Source organism: Rutilus rutilus, assembly GCF_951802725.1.
Source record: "Rutilus rutilus genome assembly, chromosome: 6".
NCBI lineage: Eukaryota > Metazoa > Chordata > Actinopteri > Cypriniformes > Leuciscidae > Rutilus > Rutilus rutilus.
The window spans coordinates 35527787-35545254 of NC_140214.1; the positions used below are offsets into that span (position 1 = coordinate 35527787).

At 40.0% G+C, this 17468-nt stretch overlaps 1 protein-coding gene across 1 annotated transcript in view; it reads left to right on the forward strand.

The window, feature by feature from the left end:
• The window catches only part of phlpp1 (PH domain and leucine rich repeat protein phosphatase 1), a 53516-nt gene extending 39984 nt beyond the window's left edge, over positions 1 to 13532 (forward strand). Inside the window, exons 10-17 of the mRNA XM_084412098.1 lie at positions 331 to 486; positions 2193 to 2393; positions 3393 to 3555; positions 4993 to 5123; positions 7814 to 7930; positions 8009 to 8203; positions 8304 to 8532; positions 11209 to 13532. Coding sequence (XP_084268224.1) covers positions 331 to 486; positions 2193 to 2393; positions 3393 to 3555; positions 4993 to 5123; positions 7814 to 7930; positions 8009 to 8203; positions 8304 to 8532; positions 11209 to 12309 — 2293 coding nt within the window. The 3' untranslated portion in view covers positions 12310 to 13532. The remainder of the gene's footprint in view (positions 1 to 330; positions 487 to 2192; positions 2394 to 3392; positions 3556 to 4992; positions 5124 to 7813; positions 7931 to 8008; positions 8204 to 8303; positions 8533 to 11208) is intronic.
• Positions 13533 to 17468: the final 3936 nt, after the last annotated feature.

The window sequence follows — 17468 nt, forward strand, 5'->3', positions numbered from 1 at the left end:
TAATGCTTTACAATAAACTCTGTTAGAGCTACAAATGGCAATTTATCTGTTCAATAAAATACCTTACTCACCTGTTGAGTAATAAAAATGTCATCTCTGCATCTTTTTTACAACATTTCAAATCCCTCAGTTCTGTAAAGCCAAGCCAATGTTGATTCTTTTTTTATTGTCTTGTTTATTTTTTTTTAGGGGATAGAATATTCAGCTTGTACAGCATTACAATCATTGTCTATGGAAAGTCCCCATAAAACATGAAAACACAAGGTGTGTGTGTGTTTGATGTGAGCTTCTGCACTGCCACACTGACCTCCCTGTAATCTCCACCATCAGGTTACTGTGCAGTGGCAGTTTGAGGAAGATCTTGGCCGGTCACAACCAGCTGAAGCGTTTGCCGGAGCGAGTGGAGCGTCCCGTCGTGGAGGTGATGGATGTGCAGCACAATCATCTCATCGAGCTTCCCTGTAATCTCTTCCTGAAATCAGAGAGGTGAAACACAAACACACTGAACACATCAGAGCTCTCTTCCAAACACTAGTGAGCCGCCACATTATAAACATGCTCCTGAAAACAATCCCAGAAGGCAGTGCGACAAGTTCCTTGTGCAGCGTTGATTGTAAAAATATTTACAGTCTATTCAGTGATGAAAATATCCAAAACAGGGGTGATCTAGTTAAACATTGATTATTTTACTCAATGTTTGTATGTGGCCTGCTAAAAAAATAAACGATTCATCCAGCCTCAGCTCGTTTGCTGGTCTTCGCTGGTTTAAGCTGTCCTGACCAGCTGAAAAGTCTCCAAGACACCTCTAAAACCAGAAGACCAGCCCAACATTTGAGATCAGCAAACCAGCACACGTTATTAGACTAGCAACACGTTAACGTCGGAGTTACCGTCTACGCAGTGTTGCAAAGCGCTTACTTTTTCCATCAGACGTACGAGCTCACAGGAGTTTGGATCAGAGTTTAGATGTGCTGTTCTCACTCGCTGCATACATTAACCTGTCCTAAATCAGTTAAACTACTTTAAAATAAGTCTCTTCTGGTCACTAAGACTGCGTTTATTTGATCAGAAATACAGTAAACACAGTAATGTTGCGATATGTTATTACAATATTATTAAAATATTAAAAGTATTTTAATATATTTTAAAGTGTCATTTATTCCTGTGATAAAAACAGAATTTTCAGCATCATTACTCCAGTCTTCAGTGTCACATGATCCTTCAGAAATCATTTTAATACTGATGTGATGCTCAAGAAACATTTCTGATTATTATTATCAATATTGAAAACCAGTTGTGCTGCTTAATATTTTTGTGTAAATTATAATGCATATTTTTCAGGATTCTTTGATGAACTAAAAGTTGAATATATACCAAACTTTTGCACAGTAGTTTATGAATTTTAATCTATTTTTGTAATCTGATATGAATGGGAGGATCTAGTTTGGTCCCGTGTGCACTGCAAACTAAGGGTATGTTTACAGGACAATGATGTACTAAAAGTGTGCCTTTTTTTCCTTTGCACTTTGTGAAATGTTTCGCATACAGACGGCAACGTTGTCAAAATGATGCCCGTTCACAGCGGATCCTCGAAAACGACTATAAACGCAGCATTATGCTGCCAGGCCAGTAGTTGGCGATGTCACTTTGTAAACAAACTACGTATTTAAATGCTTCTGCGTATGTAAATAATATGTCTCCGCTGGTCATAGAAGTGGTGCAGTAAATCTACACTTTGATGAAGAAGCGTTAATAAATTCAGTATCTAGAGGTAGCACAAACACAGTCCTGTAGTCCGCCATTGTTGGTTTGGTTGTCACCAACCAACGCGTGCATGCCTATAGACTGAGCACATGCACATGATGTCACGTTTTCACAAATTCACGTTTTTGTAGTTTACCGCTATTGAGACGATAACGGTATCGTTTTCAAAAACGTACACAAACCTGTTTTCAAAAGTTGGTCGTTGCAAATGAACAGCCAAAATGCATATAAAGTTTTCTGTTTTTAGTTGAAAGCGGTGTCGTGTAAACGCCCCCTAAAGCAGTAAAATAAAACTCCACCGCTGAAAACTTTGAAAACGCCATTACTAAGGGCTTTTGTGTCTCAGAAGTTGAATGTTAGCGTTTGAACGCATTGCATTCGAGTGAGACTGTCAGTAACTCACTGTCAATAACGTGATTTGTCTTCAGTTTACGGTGTCTGAATGCGTCGGCCAACAAGCTGGAGAATCTCCCAGCATCCAGTCTGTCAGAAGAGAGCAGCAGTATCTTACAGGAGCTTTATCTGACCAACAACCACCTGACGGACAAGTGTGTGCCTCAGCTGACGGGACACACACACCTGAGGATCCTGCACATGGCCTACAATCACCTGCAGACCTTCCCAGCCAGGTGACACTCTCAAACATCTATTTATATATCAACAATTGAATAACAAATAATTGAAGACGTCCCCAAAGGGAGGTGTCCAAAAACTGTGACAAATTTATTCCCAGACTAAAGCTACCATACACACACACACACTTGAAAATACTGTTGATAGCCTAAGGGCACAACTATGGCCCTGTTTACACCTGGTATTAAGATGTGTTTTGGTCGATCGGATCACAAGTGAACGACTCTAAATACAGGAGTAAACGGGGTCTAAAACATTTTGAGCTTGTCCACTTTCGACCACTTCCAGAGGGAGCCGAAAACTCATTCGCCCAGATTGCTTTCGTAGAGTAAACGCTCATGTGGTCGAATGTGTTCAAACAGCCACAAATGACCATCTACTCTCCACCTACTGACCTAATGCGTAAACATTATGGGAAGCCCATTATGGGACAGACAGGTTTAAACTTTGGCTGGAGAGTGGAGACCCAAGTTTGGTTTGACGATGAAAAACGTACCAAGCAAAATGTTCTCTCATCATTCCTGATTCAAACACACACTCACAGCGTCTGGCTGGTCTTGCGGCTGTCAGAGCAGAAACGAAAGCTAATGCTCTCCATATGTTTTTATATGTAAATTGTGCAAGCTTATTTCGTCTATTAGATGGAAAGATCTAAAAAAGCATAAATTCACCCAGCCATAGACCCTCCCCTTGAAGAAATCAGGACAGAAGTGGTTGAAAGTGGACAGAAGAGAGGGAGTAAAATAACAGGTGTAAACGGGTATTGTACTACACATACAATATCTGCTTGATTAAATTTGATTACTCATTTAAAAAAATCCTCAATTAAAATTGACCTGCTTATTCGGCAAATTACCAGAAGTGACGCATGGCAAATTTCACAGACACACACATCAAGCTCATCCAAATGAAATTCAGTCTGATTCATAGAATGTGTGTATGCGCAGTATATTATATTCAGTATATTCAGCAAATCAATATTGTCTGCTGTGCAGTAAAATGGCCAAGCTGGAGGAACTGGAGGAGGTGGACCTGAGTGGGAACAGGCTGAAGGCAGTGCCCACCACCATCCTGAACTGCAGGCGCATGCACACGCTGGTGGCTCACTCCAACTGCATCGAGGTCTTCCCCGAGGTCATGCAGCTCATGGAGATGAAGGTCAGATCACTCACGCTGTGGTTGTTTTCAGTGTTCTTCACATTACTTCATTTCAGTTTACAAAACTGGCTGTAATTCACACATTTTTGTCCGTGTATTTTAGTATGGTAGAATGATGTATGCGCAACTGTTTATGGAAACAAATCGTGCCATGAAAGTCATTCAGTTGCGAGATTTAAATGAGTTTTAAATGCGAGTTTCCAACCCTACTGTCCACACTAGAAGCAAAAATACTGCAGGACACCAAAACTTTCCTATGTGATGTTTAATATGCAGTTATGCAAATTATGTTATGGATTATTTTGGACTAGTGAGATTTCACCGAGCACTGGGCCTGTCATGATCATGAACTTTGTGTTGGCAATTAATTGTCATACCAACTTATTGCAATTAAAGTCCCCCTGTGGTGAAAATCAAGTTTTTAATGTTATTTATGTCTATGTGGTGTTTTTAATATGCTTTAAGATAAACCATGTGCAAATTCAAAAGTCAACACCATTGCTGAGTATTTGCCTTAAAACTGCAGTGAACCAAAGACAGTCTCAAAAAAATCACTGGTGTTTCTGACGTCACAAACTACCTTGTAACCAATCAGATCAACGTGTGATCGTCAACGAGTGGACCTCTGAGCTGCTGTGAGTGAGTGGAGGCAGGGCTATTTTGCATATTCATAGTACGGCGAATACTAATTGAGGCAAGGGTGTAGAGTTACATTCAAGCTATTTTAAAGCATGAGGAAAAATTTTTAAATGTAATTTTGGTGATCAAAGATGAGTTTTAAGGGATACAATTATTGACTACTGGGGGACTTTAACAATTTAATTGCTGTTTTGGTCATTCTGAAATGCCTGAGCAAAGTCTGTCGTCAAAGTGGTTCAGGATAATTCCCTCCCTGAACTGTCACATGATTGTGTTCCCAAACAGCAAAATCTGCCTCCCAAAGCAAGATAACACGTTTATTGCGGTTCGTCTGGGCGCTCTGAGATGCATTTAATTTATTATATACAGTGGCTTCTCGTACTTTACTTAGTGATATTTAGCGCCAGTTTATCAGGAACTGCCGGCTTTGTTCTCTTCGACTCACTGGATGGAAACGGTGCTTTATTCGCAAACATTTATGCAATATTCCAATTTTGCGCACAAGGTAAATTTTGAAGCTTTGGATGGAAACATAGCTATTGTAAACCTAATATGTTAATAATGCAGTCCGATTAAACCCACAAACCTTTATTTTGTATGAAGGAAGACCCTTGACTATCTTTTATGTACTTTACAATGTGTTTATTTTTTTATAAACTGGCAAAATGTGATTAAAATTGATCTCAAATAACTGCAGTTAGATCGAATAACCACTATCAGACGATTAATCAAACATCCTACTGTGCGCTACACTGCTTGTATGGCATTCATATATTTGCGCTTGTGTTGTATATGTAGTGTGTGGATCTGAGCTGTAATGAGCTGAGTGAGATCACCTTACCGGAGAGTCTACCTCCCAAACTCCAGGAGCTGGATCTGACGGGAAACCTGCGCTTGAATCTGGACCACAAGACCCTGGAGCAGCTCAAGTAAGGGGAAACGTGCATGTTCTTCCACTTCTGTCAGTGCCATAAATGAGAATTTTCCCAGGTGTACATGCATACATACATACTCAGCAACTGTGAAACTTGTCGAAATTAACACAATAGTTTAGTGAGATTAATTGCAAAAGATGATGTACAAAAATAATAATGTAAAAAAATTATTAAATGCAAGTGCAAAAAATTTAAATGCAGATAAATGTACAAATTCTGCAATAAATTCTGCAATAAGGGATTTTCCTACAATTCTAGAAACGTGTTCCTTAACTCGTACAAAGCCACTTTTTTAAATATCTGTCTAATGTTTTTGTCTGACATAATAATCCCTTTGAATTGTCTTCATTTGGGGGCTTTCTCAGCAAATATTGATATGTGCAACTATTTCATCTGATTGACCTCAAACAAATTCAGTAATACCTTTATGATGAACACCTTTGAAGCTCAGAAGTGTCCAATTACAGCAATTGTCCAATTACAGCAAATTCCATTCATCCGTTGCTATAGGAGAGGAAGAATTGTCTAAACTCGTTAAATCATCAAAATCAACATGTATGTTAGACCCTATACCGACTAAGCTACTGAAAGAAATACTTCCAGAAGTTATAGATCCGCTTCTTAAAGGTAGGGTAGGTAATCCTGTTCAGAAACACTTTTTTTTATACTGGGTGAAATGGTCCTTCCATCCTGATAGTAGTCAATACATTATGTGTTTAGAAAAAGGAATGAAAAAAATCAGACCTCTGTAGCAGCTGCAGGACAGTAAAAACTCTGACCAATCACTGCCATTCGGTGCGAATGTAAAGAACCAATCAGATGCCTTCATGTCTCGTGCCCGAGCCCCACTGCGCGCGCTGCCCTGCGTGCACTCATCACATGTCACCGTTCCGGAAATATTCAGCTCAAAGCACCTGCATATGCAGTCAGCGAAGGCAAACAAGGCAAAAACTACTTCCTCGGACCCTGCCCGCACTCTTGAACGACCTCCTCTGCTTCGCCCTCAACCCCGGACCTGTCCTCGAACCGACGATGCGGTACTTGTCTCCGGACTCGGAGTGTACGTTAGTCTTCATTAGAGTCAACAATGTTTTCATCATGGAAACTCTTACATGCAAAACACCGTATATGTTATGAATCTTACACTAAATTCACCTTCATCACAGTGTAATTGATGGTAATGGAAAAACGTGTATCAATGCAACCTGTTTTTAGTTGTGCCTTATAAATATAGCTCGTTACCGAATGAAACTTTACCATTATCGATATGCTAGCTTGATAGTGAGTACTAAAAGAAATCTTGTTTGTTTATATTCATAGTGATAAAGTTAGGTATTTTATTACATGTGATTCTGACATGATGTCACTGTATGTACTGCGCTCCTTCCTCTCCACTCGTCTCAGGTAATAAATGCGTCTTCCAGCTGAGCCTGAGCGTTTGGCGTCACGCGTTCATGTGTTTTGGGGGCGTGGCTCTGGAAGGAGCTCAGAAGGGAGGGGGTGGGAGTGAATGGAAATAATGAGTTGTGTTTATTGCAGATTAAAAGGTCTACAGTCACTCGATTTTTATATTTTCTTTTTCAGAGTACTTACATTTTAATTATGTATTGGTATATAAAGACAGTTTAAACAAATTTGGAATGTTTTTTTTTAGAAAAAAGATTACCTACCCTACCTTTAATATCATTAATTCATAATTGTCATGAGGATACGTATCAAAAACTTTTAAGCTGGCTATGATTAAACCTCATATTAAAAAAATGCAACTTGATCCTGAAGAATTAGTCAATAACAGACCGATCTGGAATCTACCTTTTCTGTCAAAGATACTAGAAAAGGCAGTATTCTCACACCTATGTTTCAGAAAGAAATGATATCTGCGAGGATTTTCAGTCAGGATTTAGTACTGAGACTGCTCTCATCAGAGTTCATCATCTGATTGTGGTTTCATCCGATCTTCTCTCTATAAGTGTTACTGGATCTTAGTTCTGCATTTGATACCATTGACCACAACATTCTTTTGAACAGACTCGAAAATTGCATTGGCATTAGTGGAATTGCATTGGCATGGTTCAAATCATACTTATCTGACCGTTATTTGTTTGTCTAAACAAAGAAGTGTATTATCGATCACAAGTTCAGTATGGTGTACCACAAGGCTCAGTACTAGTACCGTTGCTGTTCACTCTGTACATGCTACCCTTGGGAGACATCATTACACTGTGTCCTAACTACACACACTGCGACACTTGATAAAAGGTATCTTTTCCATGTTAATCAGAGTTTTTGTCCTAACCAGCCGCGACGATTCTATTTTAGAAATGTTTTATATTTTTCGGCGACTTCGCGCTTGAACAACAAACACAAAGTGTGGCAATGCTAATCAAAGGTACTGTTTATGTGCTTTATTTAGTGTTAAAAGCGTGACTTTGAATGTCATTTAGTGCTCCCAGCTTTGTAGCTGTAAAAGCAACAATGGATAATTCAACTCAGATTTTGAAATTAAACAAATGGAATCAAGAACGTTCAAACTGTGAACAAACAAGTGTATCGTTATTTTCGTGTTCATTACTGTGAATGGTTTTGCAACCATCTGTAATGTATAGAAATAAAAGTGACTTGACGTCTGCTTTCGACCTACTGTAAAAATGCATATTTTCACTTCCACATCTTTCAACTTACAGTAACATCCGCTGTTTCCGAATCGATCCGCCTCCCTCGTCGTTCTCAGCCAATGAGAGTGCAGGAGGGCCAGCTGTCTGGAGTCACGGCTACACCGAAGCCTCAGGCGTCAAAAACAAGTGAGTGACTTGTGACTTCCGAGATCCTCTGTGTGAACGGTTTCTGAGTGTCTGACGTGTGCTGTTTGCGTTGCACAGACTGTGTGTGGCTGCGCTGTCTGTGAACAGCTTCTGCGGCAGTAGAGAAGCTCTGTACGGTGTGTTCGACGGCGACAGGAACGTGGAGGTGCCGTATTTACTCCAGTGCACCATGAACGACATACTGGCAGAAGAACTGCACAGGACCAAGAGCGAGGAAGACTACATGACCAACACCTTCCTGGTCATGCAGCGGTAAATGCACGCGTAATAAGCGGTGTTGTGGTGACAATCGGTATGGAGAGATTTTGATTAATACTAAACATGTCTGTCCTCTTCCCTCTCCATTTAATAGTAAGTTAGGCACTGCAGGGCAGAAGCTGGGCGGTTCGGCAGCGCTCTGTCACATCCGTCACGACCCCACAGACCCCGCTGGCTGCTTCACCCTGACCTCCGCCAACGTGGGCAAGTGTCAGGCCGTGCTGTGTCGCGACGGCAAGGCGCTCCCGCTGTCGCTGCTGCACAACATCAGCATCAAGGAGGAATACGACCGCGTGCGACAGCATAAAGCCATCATCACTGAGGTATGAGGAACGCTTCCCTCTGGCATTAAAGTCAACATGAAATGAAAGTTTGTTTCACTGTTCCCGGTCTTATTGTGAACTATTCTATTCATCTGTGCACGTTTTTCCAGAAGAAAAAAAAATGTCTCTTTGCATCAAAAATGTCATAAGAGTCTGCACAGTCGATTAGTTCTTTAGTCATTGTTTGAGGTTGAGGTGTGCGAATCTTCTACGATAATATGGTAATGTTAATTTAATGTAATTGTTGTTTAATGATGTGGAAGCTGGCATTATCGAGTATGTCACTTTGCAAAAAAACAAACAAAAACACGCCATAACGAGTCCTATTAGATTTATGTATGATATAGTTAAGCAATATCACACGAACGAGCGTGCTATTTTTCCCGAATATCAGCACGATTGCAAATGTGATATTGATTTTATACAACAGTTCAGTAAATATTAATTTAAGTTAATTGTTTTTGCTATATTTTGGCATAGAAAATAGTTCCAAACACATTCACAACAGAACTCTTTGTGTCCGATCAACACTGATCCTCCGATCAACACACTGGTGTTTCATTCCTGAATGAATCAGAGTTTTTGAACGAATCACTGTTTCAACAATCCATTCATAAAGACAGATGCTGCATCCCAGTTTACTTACGTATACTATGCTAAGTATGTATGTACTCTTTTTGTGAAGAAAAAGTAGATACTTTGGAGTGTGTTGCAGAAGAGTAGGCAAGCTTTGGGACAAACTACCACGTCATAAAATGGCCCTCCGTCGCAGCGTTCTGTCACCGTAAATCGCCCTGTCAATCATCCTGTCACAGTTAACATCCTCATTTACACATTTTATTTAATTACATTTATACTACTCACACAATACTTCCTACTGATCTGCAAGTTGTGGTTCTTTCATTCAGAGAACTCTGCTAATGTTTTTTTTGCAAAATTATGCATTTAATAGTTAATTGTCAAATGCATCTACAAACATCTTGCGATTGTGCTATTTGTGTCTTAATACAAGTTCACAATGTTGTTGCAGATGAAATATATACAAAATATTTTTCATCAGGTTAGATATTGCTAAATCAAATAAATCAAACCCCTTTCAGGGCGTCTCTGCTTAACCGTTGGTCTCACGCACATCCACCATACCTGTAGTTCTTTTTATTCATTTTTGTAGTTCTGAACCAAATCCTCCTTTAAAGCGCAATGGGTTGTGGCCGATATTAGCCGAGTTTGCACAGATCCACACTTTGAAAATCTACCGGAAATAGAAGACCAATCCTGGGACTTTTGGCATACACTTTTCAACATACTATTCATTGAAAAACACATTTACTATTTAAAATGTACAGTAGTCAACATTTGAAGTGGATCAAAACGTTTCATCAAAGTTATACATGAATTTTGAACAATACCCGTTCTTGTCTTAGGACAACTTTGATGAACTTTTTTTGATCCACTTCAAATGTTGACTACTGTATATCATGCACACTGGGGCGACATGCGACACTTGCTTAATTCCTGAATAAATCGGCCGTTTTGAAGGAATCGTTTGAATGAGCGACTCACTGAATTAAGACATGACTTGCTGCCACCTACTGGTGTTTTAGTTTCATTTAATAAATTAATCTCATAGCATTATTTATAATGTAATTGCAGTGTAAATAAATGCAGCTTCTGTGCCACTGCTACAGTGCTAAAATGGATTTCATTTGATTGGTAACAGCACTATAGCATCTTATTGAATATAAAAAGTATTGAGATATCATTTTTGTCAATATCGCACACCGCTAGTTTGAGGCTGTTGCCTTTGTAAAATCTCGCCAATAGTTACTGCGGTAATTGAATGCTGGTTAATAAGGATAGATTTGAAAATAGCGTTAGCATAGGGGTACATGGCTGCTCACATTCAGCTCTGACTCCATTCTGATATGAAATGCCCATTTTATATCAGCACACCAACTCACTGTGAGAAACTAAAAGCCTGTCTTTTCTCATTGAAGAAAGTCACATTAAGGAAGTGAAATGCCATTTCATGTTGACTCTAAGGTGGATTCTGCTTATCTGTTGCTTATATAGAAGTTAAATGGATGGTTCACTGAGTAACTAAATTTCTGTTATCATTCTTCATGCCCTTACTCGTGTCATTTTTTTCCTTCTTGTGAAACACAAAAGAAGATACTTGAAAAATCTTTCAGCTGTTTTTGTATGTACAATAATAGTCCAGCAGTTTCAAGCTCCAAAGGGACATAATGATAAGGTGAAATAAATCCGCACAGCTCCCCTGAAGCAGCAATCAATTTGTAACAGTGAAAGTAAAATGTAATTATTCACGTCTTGAAACAAGTGAATAATACCGAAGAACAACAACTTAAATTTTGCTCTGTTCATCATGCAGAGTGATCATATACCTTCAGATGACCTGGATTAAACCTTTTTACCCTACTTTTATAGCATATGCTTCTTGGGGCTTGAAACTGCTGAATCCCATAAAACAGCTAAACGATTCGTCAAACGGAAGAAAGTAAATACAATACAGCTTTGAGGCTGACTGTTGGGGTGAACCATTCCTTTAACTCACACAAACACAGTCTTTGAACATCGTTTTACTATAACAATTAACAAAGAGCTATGTTCACTCACCAAAGTGCGCCGCTACGGCGAATTCCTCTTCTTAAACAGGACAACAAAGTGAACGGCGTAACAGACTCCACCCGCATAATGGGCTATTCATTCCTCTACCCGGCAGTCTTGCCTCGGCCGTACGTCAACACGCTCCCGCTGACCCCCAGAGATGAGTTCTTCATCCTGGGCAGCAGAGGTCTCTTCGACGTCATGGACCCCAGCGAGGCGGTGGAGGCCGTTCGGAAGGTCCCCGACGCTTTGGCGGCTGCCAAGAAGCTGTGCACTCTGGCGCAGTCGTACGGCTGCACGGACAGCCTGAGCGCTGTGGTGGTGCAGCTCAGCGTGGCTGAGGACTGCTGTTGCTGCTGCTGCTCGGCGTCCGAAAGCATCCACGCGCCGCCACAGCCCCCGCCGAGCCCCGGGCCGGGCCTGTACCCGGCCGCCTCTGCGGGGGTGCCCCCGTCCTCCTGCAGCGAGATCAGCTCCGAGGTCAGCGCTTCCGAGATGAGCTCCGAAGTGGGATCCACCGCGTCCTCGGACGAGCCGCCTCTCCTCCTGCAGGACTCGCACATCCACCTCCATCCGCAGAGCCACGCGCCACAGCTGAACCCGCGCCTGCCCTGCTGCTCGCTCCACCTAGCGCCCAATGCCAGCGGCTCCTTCCAGAGGCAACTTTCCAGCGCCACCTTTTCCAGCGCACTCTCGGACAACGGCCTGGACAGCGAGGACGAGGAGCCCATTGCTGGCGTCTTCTCTAACGGCAGTCGAGTGGAAGTGGAGGCTGACGTCCACTGTTTGTTACCTCCGCCACCTCCACCTTGCACACCGGAAACCCCAGAGAAGCTTCCGGAGCCTGTGCTGGAGACGGACAAAATTGGGAACTTTGATTCTTGGAGCAAGACCTTGGGGAAGCGGAGGGGGAATGGCTCGGTGGCGCCGCAGGAGCAGAGCCACAACTTGATTGAGGTGGCCGAGGCTCCTTCCAAGAAATCTGGGGGTTATTTCACGGCCCCCGCTCAACCCGACCCCGACGACCAGTTCATCATACCTCCAGAGCTGGAGGAGGAGGTGAAGGAGATCATGAAACAACATCAGCAGGACCAACAGAGGCCGGCCAAGAGTGAGCGACCTGCGGACTACTACGACACACCGCTCTGAAGGAGTCGTTGCATTCTGCCATCATCTACTCACCTTCGTGTCATTGGCTTTATTACGCAGTTTTTGGTCTTTTGCCGAATACTGACATACTCTGACAGCATTTCTTGCACCAATGCCGCCACTTTTGAGTAAATCAGTTAGAATGACATGAGGCTGAGTGGATGATGACTGAATGTATACTCTGCTTTACTGCAGTCAACCAATATGAAGCTGTGAGTAATCTACCTACAACGGCTCTGAAAGGTCACGAAACTGGGCCAAACAGGCAACGTATTATGACGCCACTTCCCACGAAGTCCACCAAGATCTCAACCAATCCCTTTAAGAGAACACAAGAGTGTGTTCTACCGTGCCTCACCCATTTCACTAGAGTTTTAAGAGCAGTTCACTACTGATTACTGACTGTTTTAACTTTTATTTACCTTAAACCGATACCTATATAATTCAACACTATTATTGCGATGTTAACTTGTCATTACCAACATCAAGTCTCTGGATATTTTGATTTTGTTTATTAGTTACCATATGTGAGAGAAGCTACAACAGACTTTAAGTTGATTTAAAAACAGAAGATTGTGTTGACATTAAATTGTGTTGTACGGTACACACTAGTAATACCACACTTAACTGTTGTAGATAGGGCACTTAAAGTAATACTGTATCTCTTCAGTAAATCAAGGCTTCGGGCCTGTATACAAACTAGAAATTTAGTGGAAATTTGAAAGACTAACTCCTAGGAGTTGCTTACTCTTTTATGGTGACTTCGTCACTTTTTACTAATCTTCTCTGCGAGAAATGGTGATTTTTTTTGTTTTGTTTTTTTTGTTTCTTTTTCTCTTTCCAATGATTGTAAATAAGAAAAATATTGTATACCAATGCTTTTTAAGGGAACTGTGTGTCTAGAACAAGATGACCCTTTATGCATACATGCCAATAGATGTATATGTATCAGAAACATATACACACACGCACCAGTTGTAAATGAACTGTGCATTCTGCCCAGTGCTGTCGTCACTTGCTGATCAATGAGCCATACACACACACACACACACACACACACACACACACACACACATAAACACACACTCATCCGCCTCTTTACACCAGCATGACTGTGTCAAGTCCTGTAATGCAATCCAATTTATCTGTAAGAAATTATGCTCAAACCAACCACACAAACAGTTCCTGGTTTTGTTACAATAAATCTTAAATTTATGACTCTACAGTAGCTTTTCTTGTGGTGCTTTCTGATATGAGTGTTTGACATAATATATTTTTATATTATGTTAATATATTTTTCCATGTATGCCAGTTTACAGTTTTTTACAATCGCTAGGACCAGTTTCTCAATATTTAGCTCACTTTTTCAAAACTCTTCACACAGTGAGCACAACAGCAGTCTTTGTGAGCCAAACTGGATTGTTTTCCATTGCTTTGGCACAAAATCCAGTCGATGACTTCATCTTTCAAATTACATTCATTCTGTTCCTACTTCGACACAACTACAAAAATGTGCTTCATTTCTACAGTAATACCATATTGCCAATATATTTCTAATCTACAAAATGGAATCCTATCAATACAATTAGATGTAGATGAACACCTACATCTTTTAATTTCATTACCATCTATACAAAAGGGGAAAATGTACTGTAATTACTGTAATGTAAACATGTATCATCATGTAACAGAAACTACAGTGAATTCTAAACAGCAGAGAGGTGCCATTCTTGTTTTGTAAAGAAGTTTTAAGAAAGAAAACATTGCGTAATGCTACCCGTTGTCAGTGTTTTTATGTCATTGTTTTTTGGGTGACAACTTTTGCTAGTGTTATAGAAGAATGAGTTGATTTGAGACACGTGTGTATGAAGTGTTTTGGTAGTTTTAGTGCATTTTGAATGTGAAATGAACTGCTCTGCCAAGGTAAAAGTTGGTTAGGAGAACTGTGTGAAGAGTTTTGAAAAATGATTGAGAAATGTGTCCTAGCGATTGTAAAAACTGTAATATACAGAGGTAAGTACGTTAAAAAAAGAATTTGTCTAAATCAAGGGTCTTCAACTGGGGGTCTGCACCGGTATGGCAGGGGGTCCGCCAATGTTTGTTGATCTCTTGGACGCAATGGCCCATCAGAGGTGTTTCAGTTAGAATCCACTTACCGCTCAAAACGCCAAAGTTTTCGCCAAAGTTCTGCACACTCGCGAATCCTCTCAATAGCGAACAAAGACATGATTTGCAAGAAAGAGATACATTTTGCAGTGTAGACAACTTCATTGATTTTAATGGAACTTGAGATCGCGAACTGAGATGAGTGACAGCTTTCTAGTGATTGTAAAGGGAGCGCTCTTTGCACGCTTTCGAAGCTATAGCCTCTCTAATCCATTGAATTTAAGTTTTGTTTTTCACGCTGCTAAGAGTAACATCGGTCAATTACACGCTGCTTTCGTAAGTGACATCTACATATAAATGCGGGATTCGCGCTCGAAATTGCAGTTGTCATAGAGATAACTACCGCGGGAGAAAAATATGGAATGTCAAAATGCGCGCAATAAATGCAGACTAATAGAAAAATATTTGTATCAATATATTTTTGATATCCCATTAAATGTTTAATTGTCCATCTGACAGTAAAATTAAAATGCTATTTTTTTTTTTTATAAACTTGAATCCAAAGTTCAAGTAAATGTTTAATTGTCCATCTGACTACAATTAAAATAACAACAACTGTGAATGACTAATGAATTGTGATTCTTATTGTAAGGTATGCTTGTTATGATGCCTAAATCTCAATTGTAACAATAAAAAGTAATATACAGACAATGATGCATGTGCAACAACAATAACGTGCATAGTTCCAATCTACTGTCTTAATATAATATAACTATCATGCAATGGTTGGTTTCTATTTATATTGAAGTGCTATACGGTTAATATGTAGCTCTGTTTGACACGTCTCTGTCACCTAACAAAAAGACCCCTGGTCTAAATTAATACAATTATGACACATTTTATACACCGCTGAATTTAATAATCTGAACTCAAACTAGGTGGAGTTGTACTGATGAGTAGAAATGTTAAACTTAATTTCATTTGATTTGTTTTGTGTGAATATTCCCTCAACAACTCACAATTTTTGATCTAATCAATGACGCTGGTCAAATTGGTGCCCTACGGAGAGTAACAAGGACAGTTTACCCAGACAGCAACATAGTGTCGGCCTAGACCCGGCCAACATCTGGAACCAGTGGAATCCACACGTACCAGATGTGGGCCGACACTGTGTTGCTGTCTGGGTAGTGTTTAATGTTTATATGTTGGACATTTTTAAAAGAGTTTCTGGAGGTATGTTGAAGTTTTTGAAGCATGAAGTTAATGACCGTGTCATCTAAAGTTTTATATTGGTCTAATCAGAAATCATTCTTGTTTAAAATTCTTTTGTTCAGTTTATCTAAAAGCAAACAACACTCCCCATAGAGAAAATATATACAAACAACAACAAAATACAGTTTTGTTTAAATAGTATTTAGGCTTGACACAAGAGTGCTGATGTGCAGAAAAATCAAGGTTCATATTTAGCTTTTGTTTATAGTGAAATTCATTTATAAAAACCCCCAAAAGTCATAATGGCCTACATTTTAGCTAATGTCTAAAGAAAATACACTGAGAAAATGGAAAAACACATGCAGGTTGTCTGATTTACTGATACTGTGATATACACTCACCTAAAGGATTATTAGGAACACCATACTAATACTGTGTTTGACCCCCTTTCGCCTTCAGAACTGCCTTAATTCTACGTGGCATTGATTCAACAAGGTGCCATTTTAGTACAGTGAACTCATTGTCATGTTCAAGAAACCAATTTGAAATGATTCGAGCTTTGTGACATGGTGCATTATCCTGCTGGAAGTAGCCATCAGAGGATGGGTACATGGTGGTCATAAAGGGATGGACATGGTCAGAAACAATGCTCAGGTAGGCCGTGGCATTTAAACGATGCCCAATTGGCACTAAGGGGCCTAAAGTGTGCCAAGAAAACATCCCCCACACCATTACACCACCACCACCAGCCTGCACAGTGGTAACAAGGCATGATGGATCCATGTTCTCATTCTGTTTTCGCCAAATTCTGACTCTACCATCTGAATGTCTCAACAGAAATCGAGACTCATCAGACCAGGCAACATTTTTCAGTGGGGTCTTCGGCTGTTGTAGCCCATCCGCCTCAAGGTTGTGCGTGTTGTGGCTTCACAAATGCTTTGCTGCATACCTCGGTTGTAACGAGTGGTTATTTCAGTCAAAGTTGCTCTTCTATCAGCTTGAATCAGTCGGTCCATTCTCCTCTGACCTCTAGCATCAACAAGGCATTTTCGCCCACAGGACTGCCGCATACTGGATGTTTTTCCCTTTTCACACCATTCTTTGTAAACCCTACAAATGGTTGTGCGTGAAAATCCCAGTAACTGAGCAGATTGTGAAATACTCAGACCGGCCCGTCTGGCACCAACAACCACGCCACGCTCAAAATTGCTTAAATCACCTTTCTTTCCCATTCTGACATTCAGTTTGGAGTTCAGGAGATTGTCTTGACCAGGACCACACCCCTAAATGCATTGAAGCAACTGCCATGTGATTGGTTGATTAGATAATTGCATTAATGAGAAATTGAACAGGTGTTCCTAATAATCCTTTAGGTGAGTGTATATACACAACAAAATTGTGTTTCTTCTAAACTTGACTGATTTCAATTAATGTTATTCTCTAAAATGTGCAATCTCCTTGATCTTAAATTATGTACTTAATTGAATTATACACTTAATTTGATCACTTAATAATAGCTTAACTAATTGAAGGTACGTGGAAACATTGTTTGTTACTGATGTGCATGGTTAAATTATGTAATAAACACTTGTTTCAGTTTATTTTCTTGATTATACTTTGTATGAATGTAATTCTTTGTCTTTAGAAAAACATTTTTTTCATTAATATTACATAGCAATTTAAGGTCTGAACCAATATAATTTCAGAACTAATACATTTGGCTGTAACAAATTATATATATATATTTTTTGGTGCACAATATGATGTTTTCCCTCTACTCTTTGATAACCACAAAAACATCAAAATAACAGAAACTCTTTTAAATGTCAAACATAATTGTA